This window comes from Labrus bergylta, chromosome 7, assembly GCF_963930695.1.
Source record: "Labrus bergylta chromosome 7, fLabBer1.1, whole genome shotgun sequence".
NCBI lineage: Eukaryota > Metazoa > Chordata > Actinopteri > Labriformes > Labridae > Labrus > Labrus bergylta.
The window spans coordinates 15026939-15051763 of record NC_089201.1 but is presented as its reverse complement, the minus strand read 5'-3'; the positions used below and the strand labels follow the sequence as shown (position 1 = coordinate 15051763).

The window sequence follows — 24825 nt, the reverse complement described above, 5'->3', positions numbered from 1 at the left end:
AGAATAATATGTGACCTTTAAATGACAATTTTAAGGTTGGAAACTTACCTGCTCTTGATTTTGAGAGCAGGCTCTTCCAATAAGTTGGTCTTTGAGGTCCATTTTTTCTAGCCTAACAAAGCAAAACATGTAAAGTTTGCATGTCATTACTACAATAGTTGTATTGGGTTAAAAAAAATCTGCTGGCGTCATTATGCTGCAAAAGTCGGCATGAGCCTGAGGGTTTTGGTCGTCTGTTCGTAAACAGAACAGCTGACGGTTTCTTTTACCTGCTGTCAGTGTTTCTCCTCGACTCACACCAAGCGTTTTATGTTTTAATAAAGACAAAGTGTCACAGAGAGCACTTCTTTTCTTCTTCTAAACTCAGCAGAAGATATTCCTCTAAGTCAGACAGCACTCACTCAAATCTGACACATTTCTGTGTGTGTGTGTGTTTGCGCTGCAGATTAGAAAGCAGGATGTGATGCTGTTGTATTTTCACTGACGTTCTGTCGGATCAGAAAAAAAAAACCCTCTCCTGTCCTCTTTCTTCTTCAGAAGTGTGAAAGCCTGGTTAATCTGCTTTTCTTTCTCTTCTTTCTCTCGGCTCCTCATCCTCTTCTGTCTTTTCCTTCTGTGCTTCTTTATCCCTCTGACTACTTTCTTCTTCTTCTACTCTCTTTCCTTTAAGACATAAATACTGTCTGTCTCACCTCGGCTGTCTCTGTCAACGCGAAGATTTTCATTTTTCAACGTTTTCTTTTGTCTGTTAAAGGAAAAAAGTGTCAATTTTTCTTTTTCCACATCCTGATCGACCTCTATAGCAACATTTTGTCCGCTTTACTTACTCATGTTTTGTGTTTCTTGGTTTCTTTGATTTTTCTTGGAGAGCAGAGCTTCTTCCTTCTTCGTCCTCTTGCTCGGCAGTCTGAAGATTGGATTAATATTTAATGGCGAGCCTTCATCCATTGACAACAAGTTAACAGAGCAAAATCCCTCCCTGGTCTTTAATGAAACAAGCAAATCTGATGGTGGAGAAGTCAAAGAGGTGAGGTCAGGTGCAGGAGAGAGAGGTCGGGGTATTTAAAGTCCCCTTGAAACAGAACTTTGAGAGAATCTAACTGATGTGTTGTGACTTACCACCTCTGGTCTTGAAAAATGCAGCCAGTGTAGAAGCACAAAATCCTGCAGTTCCTTGAATGTCCACTTGAGGCAGGATCCAGGAACACTGGAAGTCACATACACACCACAGGCATAAATAAACGTGTTTACAGCCTGGTACGAAAAACGAAATAGGTCTGATTAGTTATTGTCATCACTGGCACACAACGTATGGGAGGGGATTTTTTTTCAAAACGGCTCAGTTTTGATTTTATGAACGATATGTGTTATCTATAGTTAGGCGCGCAGCTGACATGAGTGACAGGTGGGCGCGATATAATGGTTCATCAAGAGGCTTAAAACCCGCCTCAGCTCCAGCTCTCAGCCTGTCGTTAGGTTGACTGAAAGTTAGACTGAGACAGGATTTCCAACATGGCAGCTGCTGCAGATGAGCCTCCAGAGCCCCCTGCAGGAACAGATGGGTGACGTCACTCAGGCTTCAAACATTAATATTAACAGTCAATGGTCTTGACATATTTCCAATAAAGGGATAGAACCAATCACACAAGACAGACTGCAGGATGGTTTTGATTGGAGTGTTTGCTTGGACAAAGCTTTATAATTGGTCAAAAATAAGTAAACACCCCTGATTGAAGGAGGAGTCATCAGACATCCAAATCATTTTTACAGGAAGATAAAATACAGTTATTAGATAATGCTTCATTGATATATAGTTGTCAGGTAAGTTAAAACTGTCGCTCAATTTGGAAGGAGCAGAGGTAGCCATAGCCTCCGGGCTAACATTTGCCTCCTTTGCCTAGTTTAGAACAGCTTTTGGAGTTGACTGAAAATAGTAAGTTGCAGGCCCTGGCATCTTTATACTGTAGATGTTTTTTTTCTGTCTGCTTAGGGCTTCTGTAGGAGATATTGGTTTCACAAAGTTGAAGGGAGGTTACTTCTTGTGTTTCTGTTAGTTTTTGCAGATGTGATTTACTGTGGACACAAAGAAAATCTGGAGTTTAAAAATGAGCATTAGTCCAACTAGATGATGAAGTTTGATAAAGTTGATAAAGACAAAAACTGTTTAAGTATGCAGCAGAAGTTTCTCCACCTACCTTGTCCACATCTGATCGTTTGAAGAATCTGAGTCAGCAGCTGAGGCAGATGTTACCATGACAACGGGAGTCTTCAGGTGACCTTGATGGAGGAGATTGACAGGAACAGAGTGAAATAAAAAAGGTGTTCTTTCCATTCATATACAACCATGATTCCACAACATTGTGTTTTTTTTAACCTGTTCTTTTAAACCTTTAAGCCCACACTGAAAGATTTTAAGATTCAAAAATGTGATCAACCTCGCACGTGACGACAAATAACGATGGATTAAATCGTTTTGTTCCTGTAGTGTGTGGAGAGCAACAATACCACTAAAACAGCACACCACACACTAACAGATGCTTTCACCAACAAACAAAGTCCTAGCTCTAAAAACTGTTTTTCTCACAAAATCTCTCACTGTCAAACACAACTTTAGAGTAACGACGAGTGGCGTGCGTCACCGATGACAGAGTTTATACTGTGAGATTGTCGTTGGCCCTTGTGAGTAATAAAATAGTCAAGTTTTTTAACATGTATTATGCTAGTTTAGTGTTTACTTACCGCTGAATGAGACATGAGACGACGTAGTTTCAACACAATGCAAGTGATGAGCTGAGGTCCGCTTCTGGAGTAAGTGAGGGGCGTGGCTTTAGAGGGAGCATAGAGGGGAGGGGGTGGTTGCAGACGGAGCACTGAGGGAATGCTACTTTCAACATCATGCTAGATTAAAAAAATCTGCCTTTAATGTGTAGATTATTGAGCATAGTTCAGTCTAGCAGCTTGGATTCAGGAGCATCAGTAGCCAAGTGGATAGTGTGTGTGCCCCACGTACACAGGATAAAGCCCTTGAGTGCGAGCGGCCCAGGTTCAAATCCGACCTGTGGCTCCTTTCCTGCATGTCATTCCCCACTTTCTCCCTTCCCGATTTCTGACTCTATCCACCATCCTGTCTCTAAATAAAAGGCATTAAAAGCCCAAAAATAATTGGGATAATAATAAAATATTTAAATTACTGTTATGATTTAATGCTGACGTTTTTCCAGTTGTTGGCGTTTTCTTACAGCGACAAATCTCCATTAAATCCCCTTTCACTGAAGTCTCTGCAGCAGTTTGCTGACAGGAAATAATAACTCAGAGTAATCTGCAGCCTCTTGAGGCGTGCTGTTGAGAAACAATAGTGGGACAAGTATCCCGTTGCGGAGCCTTTTCTGTTCTTTCTGTTCTTTCTGTACCCGAGTCCTCAGAGTGAGGGGAGGGGGGGACTCAGAACAAGCTGCTGTCACTGAATACATCATCAGCTGCAGGAAACCTCCAATGATGCGGAGATCATTAACCACGACGAGGACGTAATAAAAGAGATAAAGAACAAAGGTTTCTATTCTCCAACGTCTGTTCACTGCTAACCTGTTTATCCTGTCTGCATGATAAACAGACGACAAAGCAACTGTTGTTTGCACGTTTTTCTCTTTACTCCCGTGTGATCTTGTAGTTCTTTTTTAGAGATTTATTTAGGTTTTGGAGGAATATAACCTCTATACACGGGGTACACGCAATAACCTCTGCACCACCAGCGCCCCCTGATCTTGTAGTTCTCCTGTGATGTGTGGACAGCTGATCATGGCTTCGCTCAAGTTCTAGAAACGTATCCAGTGTGGCAGGGTGAGCGCCGTCCGACGGAGCATACTGTAGCATGGTGCTGACCGGCTGCGGCATGCAAGGAGCATGTGGAAATTGGGGGTCAGAAATTTGCAGTCATAACCATGGGGAAAAAAATCTAACTACATGTTATATGAATTGAAGTTATTTGTTGTTTTAAAAGTGGCCGTTTTCCTTCTAATCACTAAAACAGCCTATCAGTGGTGTTTTGGCCGCTCTTGATTTAAAACTCGGACTCCGCTCAGTCTGAGATCGAGACATGACCGGGTAAAAATACTGAAAAGACTGAACCTTCAAAAAGTGGTCTGGAGACCAAGACCGATCTTAAGTACTACAACATCACTGTACTTAAAAAAAACATTGCTACATTAGTTTTAGAATCGACATTTAACGAGAGTTTAAATAACTATTTTTAAACTTTTATTGAGAATTTCTTTTTGGACCTTATTTATAATACAAGACAACATCACCAACATGATGCTATAATGTTCAATTCAGCGTTCATCAGCAGTGTTTCATGCACTTGTTCATCGCATCGCCCCATCTCCCAGATAGACTGTCATTAAAAAGTTCTGACAGTGTTCTGAAATGTCACAGTGGGCTTTTTGTTTCAGCGTGTCTCATTTCAAAAATGTCAAAATCAAAAGAAAGGCTTTTTTGCTTCATCAGCAGAGAGCAGTGACAGCTTCTCCTTGAGTTTCAACAGAGGGATTCATCATTATTTTTTTCTGTTCTGTGACGGACACACAGAACAACCTTGAGAAGTATCGCTCAGGTCCTGACTGAGTCACAGTGATGAGCTGTTGCCGAGAATTTCATCACCCACTCCCACTGAGAGAGGACGGAGCCGCCGCTCTTTGCAGCGACGATCCATCAGCAGAGGCGGCCGTATTTGAAGTGAACACAGAGGGTAACAAGTGTTACAGATATGATGCTGCTGAACGCTCACAGGCTTCAAACCAAAAGGAAAAAAAGACCTCTGGAAACCACGCTAGACAGGAACAGGAATCAGAGTTTGGTTTATGGTTTATCTGTCATGACAAGTAGGCAAAGGAATTTAACCTTACCTGATCCGCCCTCCTCAAACAATAGACGGCTGTTTTCACTCATTTTTCAAAATAAGTCACATTAACTTCACATAATTGAGTTTTTATATCAGATTTTATATCTAAGTTCTGCCTTCATGCAGCTTTTGGGTTCCACATTTCTAAAAAAAAGTTTTGTTAAAGGAGCAATATGTAACTCTGACACCTAGTGTTTAAAATGGGTACTGCAGTCCAAATTCTAAACATTGCAGAGCTGTCTCCCCTCGCCCCCTCCTCTCTAGAGTCAATGCTCACACAGGTTGCCATTTGGTGGACACTGAAGCTTCAGGTTTAGCTTTAGTGTTTAGCTGTTTAGTTTTGATCCTAGTTTGAGAACGTTTCTGCTCGTGGAGTTTATTAGAAACATGCAGAGGCTGTTTAGTTCGGGTACAATCACTTCTATCTGAACCAGTTCTCTTGCCCGCTTCCATCTCTGCAACACCTGTTGGTTTGACCTGATAACTGCTCTCATATCTGGCAAACCGAGGGACATCCAAAACGGCCACGTGGGGGTGCCTTCCTTCTCTGGTCCAAACAAATCCAGAGCATTCAGGACCAGAATCTAAAGTTAGAAGGAGGACATACTGGCTGCTGCATTGCTGTCAGAGAAGCCAGCACTTCAACACAGCATTTTTCCTTAATGTCTGATCATATAGTAAGGTCACTTGATCATTTCACTCAGTGGATATCTTATACAAAGAGCACAGAGGATGCAATCTTCAGATAATATGGTCCTGAAGTTAATCACCTTCAAAGGCGACCTGAATGTATGAACAAAGCTGAAAATGTTCAGTGTTAGCTCATGTAGTAACAGCTTAAACATCAATAATCTGAATGGCCTTTTCCATAGAAAACTACACACAGTGAAACAAAATATTGATCTCCCATTTCAAAGTCTCAAAGACTTTAACAGCCAAAATATACAGTATTGATCCCCCCCGCCCTTCCTCATCATACCTTTGTGTGGTTTTTTAAGCCGTACACCAGAACAGTCCTGTTTCATCGTAGTTCAGGAGTTCACTCTGGGTCTGATGTCTTTTATTCGTCCCATTTCCTCCGTTTGTCAGCGGGTGAGACAGATGCAGAGGCAGTCTGGGAGAAAGAACCAGAGCCAGCAGACATATGGACCATCAGCAGCCTGCTCACCTCCTTATTTGCTTCACCACTCATATAATGACGCTCTAAATGAGCCCATTAGAGTTTTTATGTGAGACCGGCTCCATGAGGAAAAGTGAACTTTAATGTGGAAGGGAAACTTTGCTGCCTCACTTTCTCTGATTCATTTTCAAATGTAAAGTTTGTAGGATCTTAAGCTGCTTTCTGGTGTCTTTAGTTTAATGTTTGAAATGCGTACACTGGAACTAGAGTCACTCTCGGTTTGATGCCAAATAGTTGTTTGCCTTTGTGGAGACCTTATACGTGTGTTGTAGTACCAAGACTGATCCCGAGACCTCCTTTTTGAAGGTCTAGATCTCGGATCAAAAGCATTTTTACTCGGTCTCAGACTGGGCAGACTCCAGATTAGAACATGCCCTCTTCACACAAGATGACATTTTTTCAGTGATATATGGTCTTGGTCTCGGAGCACTCCTGTCTTTGGTCTTTGTAAGTGTGTTCTTGACTCCAACACTACTGTATACTCTTGTTCTCTGTTAATAAGGTTAAAATGATGATGAATACAAAGCTTCATCAAAGGATACACCTTTGATTCAGGTGATGAGAATTTTGAAAGCACCTTGCTGCACTAAATTCAGTTTTGTGTGCTTTGGTGCCCACCTTTCATCGTGCAACTGCACTGTCGTAAAACACAGAATGCTATTAATGCCTCCCACTTTAAACCCAACATGCATTTGTTGACTAGCAAAACGTCTCACCAAGTCTTTGCCGACGCCCATAAAGACCATGTGAGAAGCCAAAGAACCATGTGGGTTGACAGTGTTCAGTCATATTACTGCATTTTTGTGAAGATATGAATCTGCTAGCATCTACTGACCGTTGTTTGCAAACTGTTAGCATGTTGAGGTTATGCACATTAATCATCCATCCAACAGCAACATAGCCAGCTCAGCGTCGGGCTTGCAGTTTACTCTAGTCCGTCTTCTTGCTCGGTCTCTCTCTCTTTTCTCTTCTTAGTTTCAGCTGTCACCGTCCTCTTCTGTCTCTTAGGCCTCGTTTCCACTTAAGTATGTGTACAGAGGCAAGTCAGCCAGAACTCTGAAATATTAGAGAGGGGAGGAGTTTCATAGGCACTTTGGATTTTACTGAGTTCTCATAGGAATGATTGGACTTCTGGCTGAGGAGAGCAAATAAGAAACGGAGCATTTTTCTCTGTGTTGTAAGACTTATGCAGACCACAAACAAAGGACTGGATGGGTTTATTTCACATTTTGTGGGTCAGGAGACACTCAGGTTACCCAAATATATGTCCAGAAACACTGTCAAAGTAGATTTTTCATAATATGTCCCCTTCAAGACAAATAACTCAGCTGTGTAATTATGAGGTGAGGTCAAAGCTGTTTTGCGGATTAGCAAAAAGAAAAGGAAGTAAAGTTTGGCTAAGAGTAGCCATGGTTACAGAGGTGTTGCTAAGGCTGATTTGTTTTGCAGCAGCTTTTCTAAACTACAGTTTGAATGCATGTAGCTCTCGGTTCAGAGAAGCAAACTAACAAAGGTTTGCTGAAAGTTTAGTTTGAGAGCAGAAACAGGAGTGTTCAGGTGAGCCAAAGGGTCATTTCAACAACATCTGTTCAAGTTTGATTGATCTCTAAATCAAATATTTTCTGGTTGGTGGATGTTAAAGGTTAGCCACCATCCTCACACACCTCACATTCAGCTACACGCTTCGTCCACTGAATCTTTCCTGCAGGCATTAACACCTCTCTCTCTCTTTGATTTGCACTTTAAGGCATGGGTGTTGTTTTGTGAAAAATTTGGCAGCAGTCTACTTCTGGCATTATTTAGAAGACTGAAAAACACTGTTAGCACTTTTATTAGCGGGTCACTGGGTACGAGCCAAAGCTTGAGCCAGAATTTCTGCTGTTTGCGCCCAGACTAAAAGAAGACCTTTTAAACTGCTTCTGAAAGTGTCCCAGTTCTGGCTTTTCTTCCCTGCTGACTGGATATTTTTAGAGCTGTGTGAGGCTCTCTTGTCCATATTCCCTTGGTCTGATAATGTCTACTGCGAAAGAGTTTTATGTTGAAGTGGATGGGGCCTCATTTCTGGAGAATATGTTCATCACTTAAAAACGTTTGAATTTTGCACATCGGCAAGTCTAGAAAGAATCTCCAAATCAAGAATCTGTTGAAGAGATTAAAAATGAAGGGCTTTCTGAAATAAAAGTAATAAAAGTCTGAAGCACCTTCACTATGCACACCTTACCTTTCATCTTTTCAAATAACTGAAAGCGTCCCAATTCAGAATTGATCATACATGTTTTTTTGGAAAAGATGTGAATTGGATTTTGACGTCAGAGACGATTCGTGGAGAATTTTGAAGAAGGCCGTGGAGACACTTTGAAGTTTTAGGCATATTTTTGCTTTAAGGTGGAAGGACAGCTTTGTAGGCTCGCTGCTACGCTTGTTTCATCTGGCTTTCAAGTCGACGCTGGGCATGAGTTACCCGGGAAACCTTTCATGGTTCAGCATTCAGCGGCTCAGAGGCGAGGAATGAAAGAGGCGAGTGGGCAACATGCATCCCGTCACTCGGAGCATTCAGAGGAAGGGTGTGGGGGTTGGTTGAGGATGTTGCGCAGCGATAAACACGCTGCCATGGTGAACTGTTAATTGAAAGGTCAGTAGCTTTAATGATGTCTGTTATTACCCATAATCCCATAGATGACATGCCTTTTAGTTCAGTGGCTCCCGCTGTGCAGATTTCCTCGGCCTCGCTGAAATGAAAAGTTAAATTATATTTTTCCCTCTCATTGGTCTCTTGTCCCTCTGATACACTTCATTTGATTTGAACGCTCAAATGTCTGCATCGAGCTTTTGTTGGTGAGTGAAAGAAAAAAGGCCTAAGCTAAGAAACTTTGTGTACTCGTGCAGATTTTCAGGGGGGACAGCTTTCTCCCTGCTGCCATAATTCAGAGGACAAATATGGATGCATTCTTGAAGTTTGCACTTTTCTGTCTGACAGTCACAGTCTTTCTCCAAGCTTTGGATTTTATTCAAATTCAATTTACTCCACTTAAAGACAGGGTTGATCATTTTTAAAAACTAGCATGATTTTGAAAGTAGCATTCCCTCAGTGCTTTGTCTACACCCACCCCCTCCCCTCTGTGCTCCCTCTAAAGCTCCCTCTAAAGCGCCGTTGCTCCTGAAGTGGACCTCAGCTCATCACTTGCATTGTGTAGAAACTACGTCGTCTCATGTCTCATTCAGCAGTAAGTAAACTCACAGAATAAACTCCGTCATCGGTGACGCGCTTTGAGTGTGAGCTAGAGCACGCAAGAGGTAGAGAGCGAGCAGGGAGACAGGGAGGTGTGATTGGTTCATCAGATTGGTACCTCGTAACACACATTGGTCGAAGTTTTTACAGGCTTACAAACTGCTACAGATGACGGATTTTCTTTGTTCCTTTTTCAGAGCACATGAGTTATTAATTTCTGTTAGGACCTAAAGACAATTTCAACCCAGAGGAAACAATCTATTTCACTTAAAGTAGCAATACGTAGTTTTGTCGACCGTCATTGTGCACTTGTACATTTCTTAATATGTTTTTTATCACTTTGCAAAATATTATATTTATACCATGTTCGTATTTTCATTATGAAACCAAACGTACAGAAGTGAACACAGACATGTCATTTTCATAAATGTCTGACTTTATTCTGGAAATCTCAGATATTTTCTTCGTATATATTGACACTCTTTGTTGATTTACACTTCTAACATTTGCCTTTGGACTTCTTAGAGAAGCAAAGATGTTTGTGAAGGATTCAGTCATCATGAACACAGTCAGGAATTTGTCTCAGAATAATGAATATCATCTCAATTTATTAAGATGCTAACTGATGAGCTCAAAGCAATGATATTTTTATTCCTTTTAAAAAAACAAACTTGAATATCTTTTAGGAATTAACTCCTTCACATCAGAGCAGCTGCTTCCAGCGGAGATGTTCCCAGCACAGCTTAAAGTAAATCCTCAGCCCGCTCCGAGCTGCTGCAGGGATTTCCTTATCTGTTCCCAGGAAATGGGAGCACATTCCCGCATTATCACATCTGTGTGTGTGTGTGTGTGTGTGTGTGTGTGTGTGTGTGTGTGTGTGTGTGTGTGTGTGACAGTGCTGAACATCGGGGTATAAATTAAACATGACAACGTTTCACGCAGGCTCTGTTAACTGATTATTTCCCGATTTGTCACCCAAAGTTAATTTAGTGGGTTTGAGCGGGCCAGAAGAGGCCGCAGCGGCTGATTTTTCCCTCTTTGGTTTTGTCTGTTGGAAAAGTCTCAGCTGAAGCCAGAAACCTCATTAAAATCATGTCGTGTGCGTCCATCTTTATTATTTCCACATTTATCTGCGGTTTCCCCCTCGGGAGGCTCTCTGTGTTTTTTCACACTCCACTTGGCTTTCTGAATACAGATAAATGAGTTTATTATAAAGTGCAGTTTGATTTAAAACACCATTTAATGTCATCTGAGGTTTTGTAGATCTAGTCCGCTCCGTAAACTCTTCAGAGCTGTGAGTGTGTTAATGCTTTATATTTTTCTTGTTTTTATGAACATATTTTCATGCCAGTATTCCATCTGCTGGTAACAGACAGTAAGCCTTGCGTTACATGTTTCACTACAGTATGATCTCTACTCACTTACATGCACGAGCGCCGTTGCTCCAGAAGTGGACATCAGCGCATAGCTTGTATTGTGTATAAACTACGTCGTCTCATGTCTCATTCAGTAAGTAAACTCACAGTATGAACTCCGTTATCGGTGACGTGCTTTGAGTGTGAGCTAGAGCATGCAAGAGGTAGAGAGCGAGCAGGGAGACAGAGAGGCGTACAGTATGATCTCTAACTTTTTGTTGTCTCCAGAACACAGGACAGCTAACACCAGTTTTAGCTGCTCTTGTATTTTGTGGTAAAAGCATACTTCCACTTCTTTACAGCCAATCACAACGTGCTACATCTTCATACAAACGTACAGTCAGTCTTACTGTGTCTCATACAACCCCACTTCAAAAAATACCAAACCACCCCTTTAAAGTGCCCCGAAATACACTTCACCATGTTTCTCTAACTCTAATATGTATCCCTATTCTGTCTACAAACCCCCCAATGATGAGAAAAGTCCATCCTCTCCGTCTTTTGCCTGCTCCACTTTTCAGAAAATGTGTGCTCAAACAGGCCGTTTGGAGATTTTCCCTTCATGACATCACAAAGGGCAGTAACCCCTCCCCCAGGTGGGTGACACTCCCACAGCTAGGTGTTTGTTTTCCCCTCTGAGTCTGCCTTCTCACTGTAAACAATAGGACATGGAGCGACAAAGCCTGAGACCCTTCCAGAGAGGGGGCGTGGTCATACACAGCTCATTTACATATTTAAAGCTACAGACTCAGAAACAGTCTGTTCTGAGCAGTGCTGAAATAGAGGGGTTTATAGGCATGATCAAATACAGGATCAGAGTGGATTTAGAACAAGAAACTTCACAGACATGTTTTGGGGAGCTCTGAGACTTATTTAACTAAAAAAAGTTTAATATGTGACCTTTAGGTGAGGTTGTCCAATATTTAAAAAAAAAACACCTTGCACATCTGAGTTGTTGAGTATTGGGTGCTGGACAAAACATACAGTATATCTACAAAGGCAAAAAGAAGACTGAGTCTTCTCTGATCTTTTTGTTTAAATAAATCTTTTAGTTTTTTGTTATCCGCACTTGGGTCCTCCTCTTAACCTTTTTACAACCTGACATTAAGAGTCATAGCTGAACCACAAAAATGGAAAGAAACTGCCTCAATGAGCCATGCTGTGAAACTGGGTGAAATGTCACCTAATTACCATGAACACACACACACACACACACACACACACACACACACACACACACACACACACACACACACACACACTAGTTCATGAGTCAAGCTAACACATCGTCCTGCTGCCCCAAATACTCACTAGAGCACCAAATGTGAATTAATCCACCGCTGAAAATAGTCCCTCACAAACGCTCTATTTCCTCCTGTTTGTGTGACATTCGTTGAAGATCTCGATGAGCAGCTATTCAGGAAACCACTGAGCCTTTTTTTTTTAAACTAAGCGTTTTTATTTAAATATTTGTGAGCTGTCTGCTTTTGAAGAACAAATTGTGGAAATAAAATGACTGAGTTATCTTTAAACAACAGAGTTTTACATATTGAAGACGTCACAAAGCAGAAGGGTGAGAGGCTCATTAGTCAACTAGTACACATAAAAATATATCTTACTAGATAACTAGTCAATATTTTGCACCTTACCATCTGTGTGTGCTTCCACATTATCAAAAAGGGGCCTGTTAGATAAAACATTACTCCCACTTCTCTGTGGAAGCTCTAACAATATTGTATAACATTATGGAAATGTCATCCAGAGTTGAAGCCTTATCTCTGAAGAAAGACGAGCTGTGTGAGTCCGCGTGTTCGGGCTGAACTCGGAGACTTCAGGGCGAGGGATTGAGATAAAAACATTTAAGACCCCGTCACCGTTATCATCGTAACACCGTCCACAGAGAGCTGAGAGGCCGCCTGCAGTCTGTTCCCTGAGAGACGGCTCCATTCAGACCCTTTCAGAGGCAAATTGATTTCATTGTGAGCTCATGACTACATTACACAGGTCTGAGAGGCCATCAGATTGGAGCTGCAGCATCTCTCTTATAAAGGGTTATGTATGTGAGGGTTTGAAGGTCAGGCTGCAGAGAGAGTGACAGCACAATATCATTTGACATCTCAGTAACAGGAGCAATTATTTTTCATTCAGCTGAACATTAGGGTCCTGACTTTTCACCTCGTATCAACAGCAGGTCAGATCTGGACAGAGGAACAAAGATGACAGCCGACCAAACACATAATCTGCTCATATTAGAGATAGGTTTCTTCTTTTACCATAATTAAATGTGCAGCTCTGCCATATAACAACCTTTAAGATCTGTGTGTTGTCACAGTTAAAGGTGACACAAAAACAAAATTTTCTTCAGTCATTTTTGGGCTCTAGATTTTTCTGTTTAGATTAAAAATATGTGTTGGTCAAATACGACATAATCAAAAGTCATGAAGAAACAGGAGTAAAATCCTGACGTTACACTGTGAAGCTAGTGTCAACATGCTAACGTGCACCATAGAGATAAAACAGGCTGTAAATAGAAATCGACAAAGCCTGAGCGACAAAACGCCAATTGGTTATTGAAGGAAGCTTTGGAAGTCTGTGTGTTGATGGCGGTCTCCATACTGGAAATGCTGTCTCAAGAGCTGGAGCTGAGGCGGGTTAAACAAACTGTTACTTGACGCCCGCCTCTCAGTCAGGTCAGCTACCAGCTATCCCCCCCCCCCCCATGATGACAACTAATCAGACCAACTCTGTTTTTGAACCAGGCTGTAAACATGTTAATCTCTGCTGTAAAAACAGGCTTTTTAGAAAGGGTGTGTATGTGACTGCCGGTTCTTCTGCAGGCAGCCTCTAGTGGACACTCGAGGAACTGCAGGTTTATTTCTATTTCCACATTGGCCTCATCTTTCAACACTGGAGGTTGCAGCTTGATATAAAATAGGTAGATGCTCCTTCTTGGCTTGTGAGTCACGGCTCCTAATGAATGTAAATCATAAGAATACAAGCAAGAGGACAGACTCTCTGCAGACACAGTCAATACCTACCTACCCAAAACCTCTCACAACTTAACTACGGAGCCCTGACTCACAGATCACTCACCACAGCCCAGGACCCCTCTCACCCTCTCACCCACTCAATCCACTCTTTTCTTTTCTGCCATCGGGTCAGAGATGGAGGACTCTGACCTGGGAGAGGACAAGCTTCAAAAAGAGCTTTGTCCCCTCAGCTCGATTGAAGCCCTAAACAAGCTTCCACGCTGACTGGCCCCTTATTGGCTATGTATTTTCTACCTGCTGCTATATGTTTTCTTCATGTGCACCAATCGTGCAAAGCTGTGAGAACAAATTTCCCGCTGGGGGACAATAAAGTATAGTATTGTATGGAGACCCATAAGTGATGATTGAGCAGCATTACATTTGTATAGCTCTATAAAAAGCTACTGACTCGATCTTGAAGGACATATTTTCAATCTTTCTTTGGTGTATTATTGAAAAAGGAGAATGTTTGGTTTTTGATGAACTTTTTTTGAACATGAAATGTTGTCTCAGTGACCTCCACCCCGGCTGATGAAGTTGGATCTTTACATAAGATCGATGGAAATGTTTCAGAAGAACTTTTTCATCACTTGAAGTTTCCAGTTTAGCTTCACAAAAGTCAATGAAAACAAAAGGTTTAACTCTCAACAAACCAATTAAAGCTTTCTTTTTTTTAAACTTGGTTGAAAGCCTCTTAAAGAATCGAGCTCAGGCAATCCGGACATAATTATTTTCAGCTGTGACTGTTGTTTCTTTTCTCCCTTGAGATCTCTGCGACAGTCGGCCAGCCGAGTCCATCCGTCTTTCCCAAACGATTAAAAAAAAATCCTCTTCAGAGCCAATTAAGTAGGAACAGCTTACAGTGAGAGTTTTGCTTCTCCTGCAGCTTCTTCCGTACTGTACTTTATGTCAGAGAGTTCATGTTCAAAAACTCCACCACTGCTCTCGTTTATTTGTCCCCGGGGCGATGCAGCAGGAGCGACTTGACAAACCTTGAGTGTGTTTTTAGCAGCAGCGTCTTCAGTGAGGACGATGCAGAGGGTTTAATGATGTGAGGAGGAGGAGAAAACATCAAGTTCTATTACTGAACCTTGAAGGGAAACCAGCTGATTGCAGCAGCACAGAAACAGAAGCAGAACAAAAAGTCATAACATTAGGGGGAAATGAATAAAAATGCAATAAAACAGAACGCCATCAGAGGAAACGATATTGTTGTCAGTGTATGAAAATCTATTTCCTATTTTTTTTCAAACCTTTTTCTCTCAATGCTCAGTCTTCATACACTGCATTATCTGTCCTCATAATACGACTGTACTCGCCTCTGAATTAAAGTGCAACCACAAACTCTTCCATACATTACTTCTTTTTCAGTTCAGCTGCACCAAACTCCTCTACCAGCCACCTGAAGGGTTGTTTTTGATCAGCGAGAGCAGGCTGCTGTTTTAAAGGTCCTGTCAGGAACATTTTCTTTGTGGATTGTGCATTTTACGATAAACGCTAAGAGCAGGGCTTCTGGGACTTGTGCATGGTTAAAGGTTACAGTATGAATGTTACTGTATGTCCATGTCAAATAAACAAATAAGTGGGAGGAAAAAGGGCCCTAATGATGTCATGCTGATGTCATCAGGTTTTCTCTAGCTTGAACTTTAAGTTTTAATGTAAAGCAAACCGGAGGTGGACAGTTTGAAAGATGTTTTTCAGCGAGGGAAAGTTTGATGAAGGTGTTGTCCTGTTGCATTATGGGAAATGCAGTGTTTATAGTATTGATTTAGACTGGAGAGAACGAGGCATTCCTGTCCTTAAGTTAGAAATAAAAGAAGATGAGCTGGCTGGTTTGTGCAGAGATGTTCTGCTGGATCTTCATGTCTTGTACTTGTTGTTTTCCACTTGTCCCCTCTTCTTGTACTCCTGCTACTCTCCTCTTTTATTTCTCTACATGTCCGCTCATCCACTTGTTGCTTGTCCTCCTTCTTCCTTCTCATCTTCCTCTTCAAATGCTTCTAAGCCGGACAAGACAGCCTGAAGCAAATCAAATGAAACATCATTGGAAAGGTCCTTTTCCTTTTTTTGGGGGGGGATAATAATTTGATTTCACACTCAGCGTTTGATTAATCAGTCTGCTAAAGTGAACATTTTGTTCTCTAAGTGGAGCGTGAAGTCGTCCTCCTCGCACACTATCATTAGAGGTAATTTGACAGTGTTTAGTGTCTTGCAGCATTTATAAATCGCCTAACCTTTGTTTCAGAGAGTGCAGCTGAAAGTTTAATGATCCCTGTGGCGACACATCACATCAGCAGAGTGAAGACGAGGAAGTGAATGAAAACACATTTTTCTATTATGAGGCAGACAGAGAAATAACCGCACAGTTAACAGAGAGACAGCAGAGGAGCTGAAGAGTCGTCATTAACCACTGAGTGACTGTATGTAAAGGTTGATGTTGCATCTCCACCTCCTACCGCCGTACAAAAGTGGAGCCAAAACAACCCGCCCCCACAAAAAAAGGCGCTGACATATTGTGCTTTTAAGTTGGGATTGGCACATAGAAACATGTTCATTTCAATTTCAAAAACTTTATCTGTCCCTGTTGGGCACACAGAGGCACACAGAGCAGTAGCATCACGACCAAAATCATTGTTTTCCTCTGGTTTAGCTCGCTTGTCGGGCACTACTCTCTCGTGGTTTTTGGCCGCCAATAAAAGTTCAAACATATTCAACTTTTCAACTCAACTTCAAGTGTTGGAGAGGGATTATGGGAAAGATATTCTCAGAGTCGCATCGGCAGCAAGTCGCAGCGAGTAATATCAGGAAGTGTCAAGTTTTCTGTCAATCTGTACTTAAACTCAGACTTCAAACTCAGGATGTCCTCTGATCTCCTCCTGATTTATATCTTGATTTTTTTAAAACTCAGAGTCGCTCTTCCCCCTCTTTTTCCTTCTCTCTCACTCTCTCTCAGGTGGGGTTTGTATTGCTCAGTCCCTGAAGATTCTTCGGGAGCCGAGACCCGGCGAGTTCGACAAGATCGTCCTGCGTCTGATGGAGACGCCCAACGCCCGCGCTGTTATCATGTTCGCTAACGAGGACGATATCAGGTACAAGCAAGCACACACGTTGGATTCATTCAAGTTTATTGACGAGAGACCAACAGGTGAATTAATGCAGCCTCAGCAGTTTAATGACCAAGCGGCTACCTCCGGTGTTGAAACATGAAAACAATGCGGAAGTGCAAAATCCTGCAGTTCCCCGAGTGTGCAATTTTTGCAATGACGGTAGGAAACCTCCCCAAGAGGGCCCCATCTCAGAGCAGTCCGTCTCATTGTGCTGCTCACATAAACATTACAATCATGCACAACTCTTTGGACAGATGTCAGATACGAGAGCATGACTTTTTATCACTTGCTTTGAATATTAACAACAAATGAATCCTAGATGAAAAACCCAAATGAATCCCATTAGTCCATACGCTCACACTTACACACACATCAGGACTTCAGTATAAACACACATACATTCTGTTTTCTGTAAGCTCTCAATGTATTTAAACAGTTCATCTTCCAGCTGAGTGCAGATTAAGATAACAAGCTTCCAATTATCGGAGTGAAATGAGAGTGTCACACACACACACACACACACACACACACACACACACACACACACACACACACACACACACACACACACACACAAGCACACACGCACAGTGGAATCACTCATCCTGAGACCTGCTGGATGAAGAACAAGAGCAGGGGAAAAGGAGGGGAATGTAAAGGAGCAGACAGCTCATGTCTCTTGTTTAAGCACATTCTATTTAAACTAATGAATGAACATGTGTAACAGGAATCCTTCGCTATCGGGACAGTAATCCCTCCCTCTTCCCCCGCTCTTCACACATCATCCACAAAGAGACTGGACTGCGATCTTTGTGATGCACACATTCACGTCTGCCGGGACGAAATGTCATCGTTCTGATTTCACATCCAGCCCTACTAGCAGGGCCACATCTCATGACTTCTGTTCATCTCTACTACTTTAGTTTATGACCAAATACCTGCAAAATAAATTGCATCAGCCCATCAACCTTTGGCTTCAATTTAGAGCATACTCACACTAGGCAATCCGGACAGTCCCTAAGCACGCTTCACCCCTAAAGTCCAGTTCGTTTGACCAGTTTGAGTGCTCCAATCCGTGTTCAAGCACGGTACACTTCCTTGACTCTGGCACACTTAGAAGAGGTGTACAGTTCATGCACAAGCACAAGCACGGGTACACAATGTGGACAGCCTCCATTATCTAAATCCCGGAGTTTACTGGCTGTATCTGACTAAAATGACTCAAAATAAGACACAAAGTCAGTAAAGTAGCTGAGTCATGTTCTCTGTGTTGTTTGAGTCCACCTGTCTTCTGAAGTGAGCACGCTTCATGATCCCGTGAAGCCATGCATATGTTGTCTTACGATGTAATGTACAAGAGGTAACCGTGCTTGAGTCCGGTTAGTCCTGGAGCAGTGTGAGTGCAGGCCAGCCTGCGGTGGAATGGGGAGGGGGGGCAATCGTGGTGATTTTCCGTAAAAATCCAAAATATAAGTCACGTCATTATTTAAGACGCAGTCTGATTTTGAGGGTCTCTCAAACATAAATAAAGGTTCAAACTGTCTTCCTGTGTGACAAATTCCATCCTGTTCAACAAAGTGGACAACGTGCAGTTTCTGTGCAGCTGTGTAGCTCTTTTATTAGCATCAGTTTTCACCATGTGCGGTTTGCAGTCCTGCTTGCTTCAGAGCGGTAGTTGAGCTCTTGGCCTGTGATGATATCTGTGAAGTACGGACCCACAGCCTGTGAGTCGCACTGCCTTCCTTCTCTGGACACTTGTTGTCTTAAGGAGTCTTTCCGATTAAACCAGCACTTCATAAGGTTTATTTACTTCTTTAAATGCAGGATTATAACCTATTGAAGGAGGAAAGCGGTTCAAAAGTAGCACAGCCAGCCTGGTCTGCGTCGCTAAAGCAAAGTGACTGCTTACAATAAACAATGAATGGAGGCGCATTCTCACTCAGCATTTCTTACTGTAAATATTAATGGACGATGCCTGAGTGATGTCCCCCATCTGTTCCTTGCAGGGGTCTTTGGAGTCCCATGGATTTCGGTCTCCATGCTGGAAATGCTGTCTCAGCCTAACTTTCAGTCAACCTAACGACAGGCTGAGAGCTGGTGCTGAGGCGGGTTTTAAGCCTCCTGACAAACCGTTAAATCTTGCCTACCTGTCGATCATGTTAACTACGCGCCTTATTGAGAACAGCTCTTCTCCTTCATAAAATCTAAACAAATGAGTTATTAAAAATTAAAAATTGATTTTTGAACCAGGCTGTAAACACGTTCGTTTATGATGTAAAAACAGGCTTTTTTGGGGGGTTGCCAATCCCCTCTCAGCCTTAGATTGAGTTTTCTGACCACTTCACACCAACAGATCGAGATGACAAGAGTGTTATTATTTGACAAAACTTTCATTATTTTATTCTGGCTTTGAAGATTGTCTGTGTAAGTAGAGACATATGGGAAGTTATTTGATGTAAGGCTGGCATAAGATATAGAAGAGAAAATAGAACTAGCTAAAAAGTGTCTTGTTGCATTGATGTTATGAGCATGTACCCATCATTGCCGTTAAACTCAAACAAAGCCAACAGAAAATGTTCCATGTAGATGAAATCTAAAGGGACCTGATTCTCTGTCGTCTCTCATTGACTCTCTCCACTCTCTCATTTTGACTCTTCCAGGAGAATCCTGGATGCTGCCAAGCGTAACAACCTGACAGGTCACTTCCTATGGGTGGGCTCTGACAGCTGGGGCTCCAAGATCTCCCCGGTGGTCCAGCAGGAGCGAGTGGCCGAGGGCGCCATCACCATCCTCCCCAAGAGGACGTCAGTGGACGGTGAGTTTTTAAATCACAGCACAAAAAACAGTACAAAGTGTCCCAAACCTGACCGCATTGTGTTTGTCGTGGGTTTTGTTCATGGTTTGAATATTCTTCTTCTCTCTGCAGCTTTTGACCGTTACTTCAAAAGTCGCTCCCTGTCCAACAACAGAAGGAACGTCTGGTTCGCCGAGTTCTGGGAGGAGAACTTCAGCTGCAAGCTCGGGATGCACGGCAAGAGACCCGGCAGCCCCAAGAAATGTACAGGTAGGAAACACAGAAGTCAAATGTCAACATGGACCTTTGTTTCTTGAAGGATCAAAGCAGTTTCTTATGTGAAAACCCAGATTTTCATTATTTTCTTCTCTACATGCTCCTTTAATTTACCCTCTTTACTTCTCATCCTCCTCCTCCTCCCCCTCCCTTTCTCCTTCCTCCCACCCTTTTTTTTGCATCCTTCTTCCCTTCATATCTCCTCTTGTATTTCTCTATCTTCTCTTTACCTTTATGACCCCCTCCTCCCTTTTAGATTAGCAGCCACCTACTGTCCTAAGGTGGAGCCAGTTATTCAAATGGTTCACAATCTGCGGGGGTCAGGCCCCTCTAAAGGGTCACAAGATAAATCTGAGGAGTTGTGAGATGAGTGTGATGCCCTGATCTGTGTCATGTTTCTTTAATTCGGTCACTCATAGTTTTTCTGTGAAATAGAGCATAAATGTAGGAGTTTGGGGTCTTCGACAGGTAATCATTGTCATCTGAAATCAGGCCCGGTTTAAGAACAAAATGACTAAGGGTGCATCTGAGATGAAAAGGGGTGCTGCTTCAGTGATTGTCAACTGCAATGAAAAACAACCGAGGTGTTACAGGTCCCGCATGTGCCCCCCGGTGAACGGATTTGCCCATGACTTTTATGTTTGATTGATTCAAAATAACTAAGCGGCTAACTTTGGCTGTAGTCTTATTGCTGCTCGTATTAATACTTATCTCTCCATGATCTGCTGGAGTGTCAGCAGCAGGAGGAGGCTATATGCTAATGCAGCCTTCAGGGATTCACTGAAGTTAACCCTGCTGCTGCGTGCATGTTGCAAATGATCCTGGTGGGTCCTGGCACCGGTCATGACCATCAAACCATGAATGAATTAAATGGGAGCCGACTCACTGTTGTCATTTGTAACCATAGACTGTAGATATTAAATGACAAAGTCTGAGTGATGTCAGCCATCTGTTCCTACAGGGGGCTCTGGAGGCTCATCAGCAGCAGCCGTCATGTTGGAAATGCTGTCTCAGTCTAACTTTCAGTCAACCTAACGACAGGCTGAGAGCTGGAGCTGAGGCGAGTTTAAAGCCTCTTTACACACAGCTACATCATGCCCACCTGTCAATCCAATTTAAAAACAAATTCACCCCCTGTACAGAGTGTGGCCAAGTAAACACTCGATGAACTGTAGGATTCTGCACTTCCGCACTGGCTTCATTTTTCAAGACCGGAGGTTGCCGCTTGTTTGTAACCCCTCAATTCAATTGAGGGTGCAGAAATTTGAAATGAGGGTGCAATGCATTCTTTTGCTGGGCCTGTCTGAAATGTGCCAAGGGGTCTGAACTGGGTGCCGTTACTGATAAATGAGTTCATAAGCGAAAAGTTCTGCAACCTCTGGTCTATTCTTTTACAAGATCATTGTGTTTGAAAGTGTGTTTGTTGTATGTGTTGATGAATGCTGCTCATGTCTGTTTGTCCTCATCCAGAAGAATAACAACCAAATATCTTGTCGTCTTTGCAGCACGTGTACCTATTTCTCCTTTCTTCCTTCAATCTTTCCGCTCCATCGTCTTTGTTGTCTCTGTGTGACAAAGATGAACAGGAGCAGCTGATTGGTTCGTCATTCAGACACACAGTCGGATCAGATCTGTGTCCGTCTTTTTATTCCAGAAGTAAGAAAGAAAGCGTCAGACTGTGACAGCACCTTAAGCACACCTGCACACGAGTCTTATTATAGATTGAAGCTGTGATAGATTGTGGGAGCTCTGGAGGATTTCTCCGCTCAGGACAGTCTTGTTTTCATTCTCCTTTACAACAAAAAAAAGAAAAGAAAAACGGTTGGAAATAAATCTGTAAAGTAGCGCAGTCAGCTGTTCTTGGAAAATGATCACTGACAGAGGAGCAAACAAACCAAACCTGCTGAATCAGCTTTTAATCAGCTTTTCTTTGTTTGATGTTTGATGTCTGCCCAGACATCTCAGTCTGCCTGCACGCCCCAAATTATGAAAGGATTAAAACTCACAAGTTAAGCTGGAAGCCTGAAGGATTTGCATTAAAAATGTACTTGATAACATCCTCAATAGTTTCCAAAAATGATTTCTCTCGAGATTTCTCTAAATGTTTCTTTCGAACTTGAACTTTTTCTCATGCCTCTGTTCGTAAAAGAAACCTCAGAGAATCGTTCAATGAACATCCCACGTACATGGTGTTTGTTATTTCCAATCCATGACTAGCACAGACGTCCAATAATAAAACACCTCTCAGGTTCAGATCAGACAGGCCGTTCCTCCCAATCACCCTCCTCCAGGTGTCTCCATCGTTGCCCATGTGGGCGTTGAAATCCCCAAGCAGAACCTCCTCAAGTCTAACAAATGTAGTGAAATAATAAACAACAACACAGAAGTCCTTTGCGATTAAGAGGAGTAGTTGATGGAAGAAGTACAGTATGTGGAGTAAAATATCAAACATGTATTTAATTACAGTGCTTGGGCTTAGATACATATTTGGGTGAGGAGTCCCTAGTCTGCTTTTTCTTTGATTTTTTTCGAAATGATTGATTCTGAAGCAGCGTTTTTGTTGCAAGTTGCAGCATTTTAATGCTTTTTTTCCCCTGTGTAACACGTTACACATCAACTGCGAGCGTCTGGGACAAACTCCAATTAAAGCGTTCTATCAGCTGGGAGCGATGTTTGTCTCCTGACATTTTGGATGACCCTGATGAAGGCCACAAGCTGAAAGGCGTCGGTCTAATTTGTTAATAAAGTTGATCTTCCTACTACAAGTCCTGAGACTCTAACTAGACTCTTCTCCTCTGTCGCCCCCTGGCGGTGGAACGAACTACCAAACTCCATTTGATCTACAGTGTCCCTTTGCACCTTTAAGAAATAGCTAAAGACCTAGCTCTTTTTGAACACCTACGACCTTGATAATGATGATGACGATGGTCTCGATATTATTGATGATGATGATGATGATGATGATGGTAATGACGATGGTTTTGTTTGATAACGGCGACTTTTAAAGGGATACTTCACCCATTTGCATTAAGCTTTGTATCATTAGAAACCTGGTATTATTTTTGAATGGTCGTGCATCCCGCCCTCATTTTCCCCTCAGATGGGAAATCTTTGTATTTTTAAGTCTGAAAAGGAGCTTTTGATGACGCAAAAATCGTAATTTTGTGTCATTGGAAGCTGTTGCGTTTAGCGGGGTGAATGTCACGGGTGTGGGAAAACAAGGAGGTGGACCCAAGCGCAGAATAAACTCACAAAAACGATTTATTTTAACAAAAAGGCTAAAGGAAAAATGCAAAACAAACACAGAGGGAAAACACACAGAGGCAGGATTAAACAAGAACCTCGGCCTGGAGGCAGGGCACATAGCCCGGAAAGTTCAGGAGGGCGACAGTTCGGGAGGCCGACCAGGAGGCCGACAAAACAGGCAGTTCTGTTCAGGGGGGCTGCCGGGAGGCAGACCAAACGCAGGTAAGAGTTCATGGGGGAGGCTAGGAGGTTTCGGTCCAGGAGAAGTCAGCAGGATCTCTGACGAGGGCGCAGGAGTCAGCAGAACCTCTGACGGGGGCGCAGGTTTAAACAGGACCTCTGACGTGGGCGCAGGTTTAAACAGGACCTCTGACGTGGGCGCAGGAGACAGCAGGACCTCCCACGGAGACACAGGAGTCATAGGATTGGGCAGGGCCTCCCACGGAGACAGGGGAGTGGGCAGAACCTCCAACGCAGACACAGGAGTGGGCCGGACCTCCCACGAAGTCGGCCGGACCGCCGACGAAGAACCAGGATGGACCCTCCACTCTGAAACAGGGGGCTCGAGTCTCTCATCAGACACAGGGGACAGACGGTGCTCTGCCAGAACAGGAGACAGTCGGCACTTTGCCGGAACAGGGGGCAGACGGCGCTCCGCCGGAACTGGCAGACAGCTGTAAACCTGACCTTAGTGGGAGTGGCCTGCGGTGCTGTGCATTCTGGGATTTGGAGTCTTTCATCCACGAGCCAAAAAGTCACTTTCTGCCTTTCTCGACCACGAATGCACCAACTTCAAAATGTATTTCACATTTCTACTACATATTTGACGCAATGTCAATACAGATTCATGTTTCAAAGGGAGAAATATCCCTTTAAGATGGTTTCTATACTTATTAGAGCTCTCAAGAACTGCCGTCAATGTTGTGCTTTGCCTCTGGTCACTTCTTGTCAGCACCTTTGTGTCCTTTTGGTATAATTTTCTGATTTCATGTGAGTCTCATGGGTGTGAATGTTTTAATGTTTCTTGAGCCTCTAACCACAGTTAATTTTCTGTCACTATGTTATAGACAATTAAGCTTTTGAATCTTGAAAGTATTTTTAGAAAATAAAAATTGTGGTGATTGGGCGAATGTGAAAAGTCACAGAAAAGTGTGTTGATTTGTCAATCAGCATGAATTTTCTGAATGGCAGTTAAAACTTGGTGGAGGGATTGATTTATTCAGCAGCTTCAGGTGAACATGAACCTGACAGATGCGAGCTGTCCAGGAGCTCCTCCTCCATGTTGTAGGTTAAATAAGGTCTCTGGTCTTTTTTGGCGGCTCTCACACTCGACCTCTCCTTCATTTATATTCATGAGCTTGGCAGCGTTGGCTGACAGTTAACACTCGGGATAATGATTGAGAGACCGGAGCTCTCAAGCTCTGACACCCTGGTTATTAATCCAGCACACAGCCATTCACACCGAGTGTAACATGAAGATGAAAGAGTGTTTGTTCCTGAACTCACAACTCTCATCTGATGAATACTCTGTGTAGAGGACGGAGAATAAGGCGGTGGTTTCTTTAATCGTCTGCCTCAGAGATCAGGGTTTAAGATTGTGCATCTTTAAAGGAAGCCTAAAAGTAAAAGTACAGTATGATAATTTGGGTTTA

The 24825-nt window shown here is 42.7% G+C and overlaps 1 protein-coding gene across 2 annotated transcripts in view; it reads left to right on the top strand.

Moving 5' to 3' along the window:
• grm8b (glutamate receptor, metabotropic 8b) overlaps positions 1-24825 on the top strand; it is a 128583-nt gene that overhangs the window by 62808 nt on the left and 40950 nt on the right. For both annotated transcript variants that reach the window (XM_065956853.1, XM_020635000.2), the window contains exons 4-6: positions 16704-16839; positions 19518-19672; positions 19784-19921. In XM_065956853.1, coding sequence (XP_065812925.1) covers positions 16704-16839; positions 19518-19672; positions 19784-19921 — 429 coding nt within the window. The remainder of the gene's footprint in view (positions 1-16703; positions 16840-19517; positions 19673-19783; positions 19922-24825) is intronic.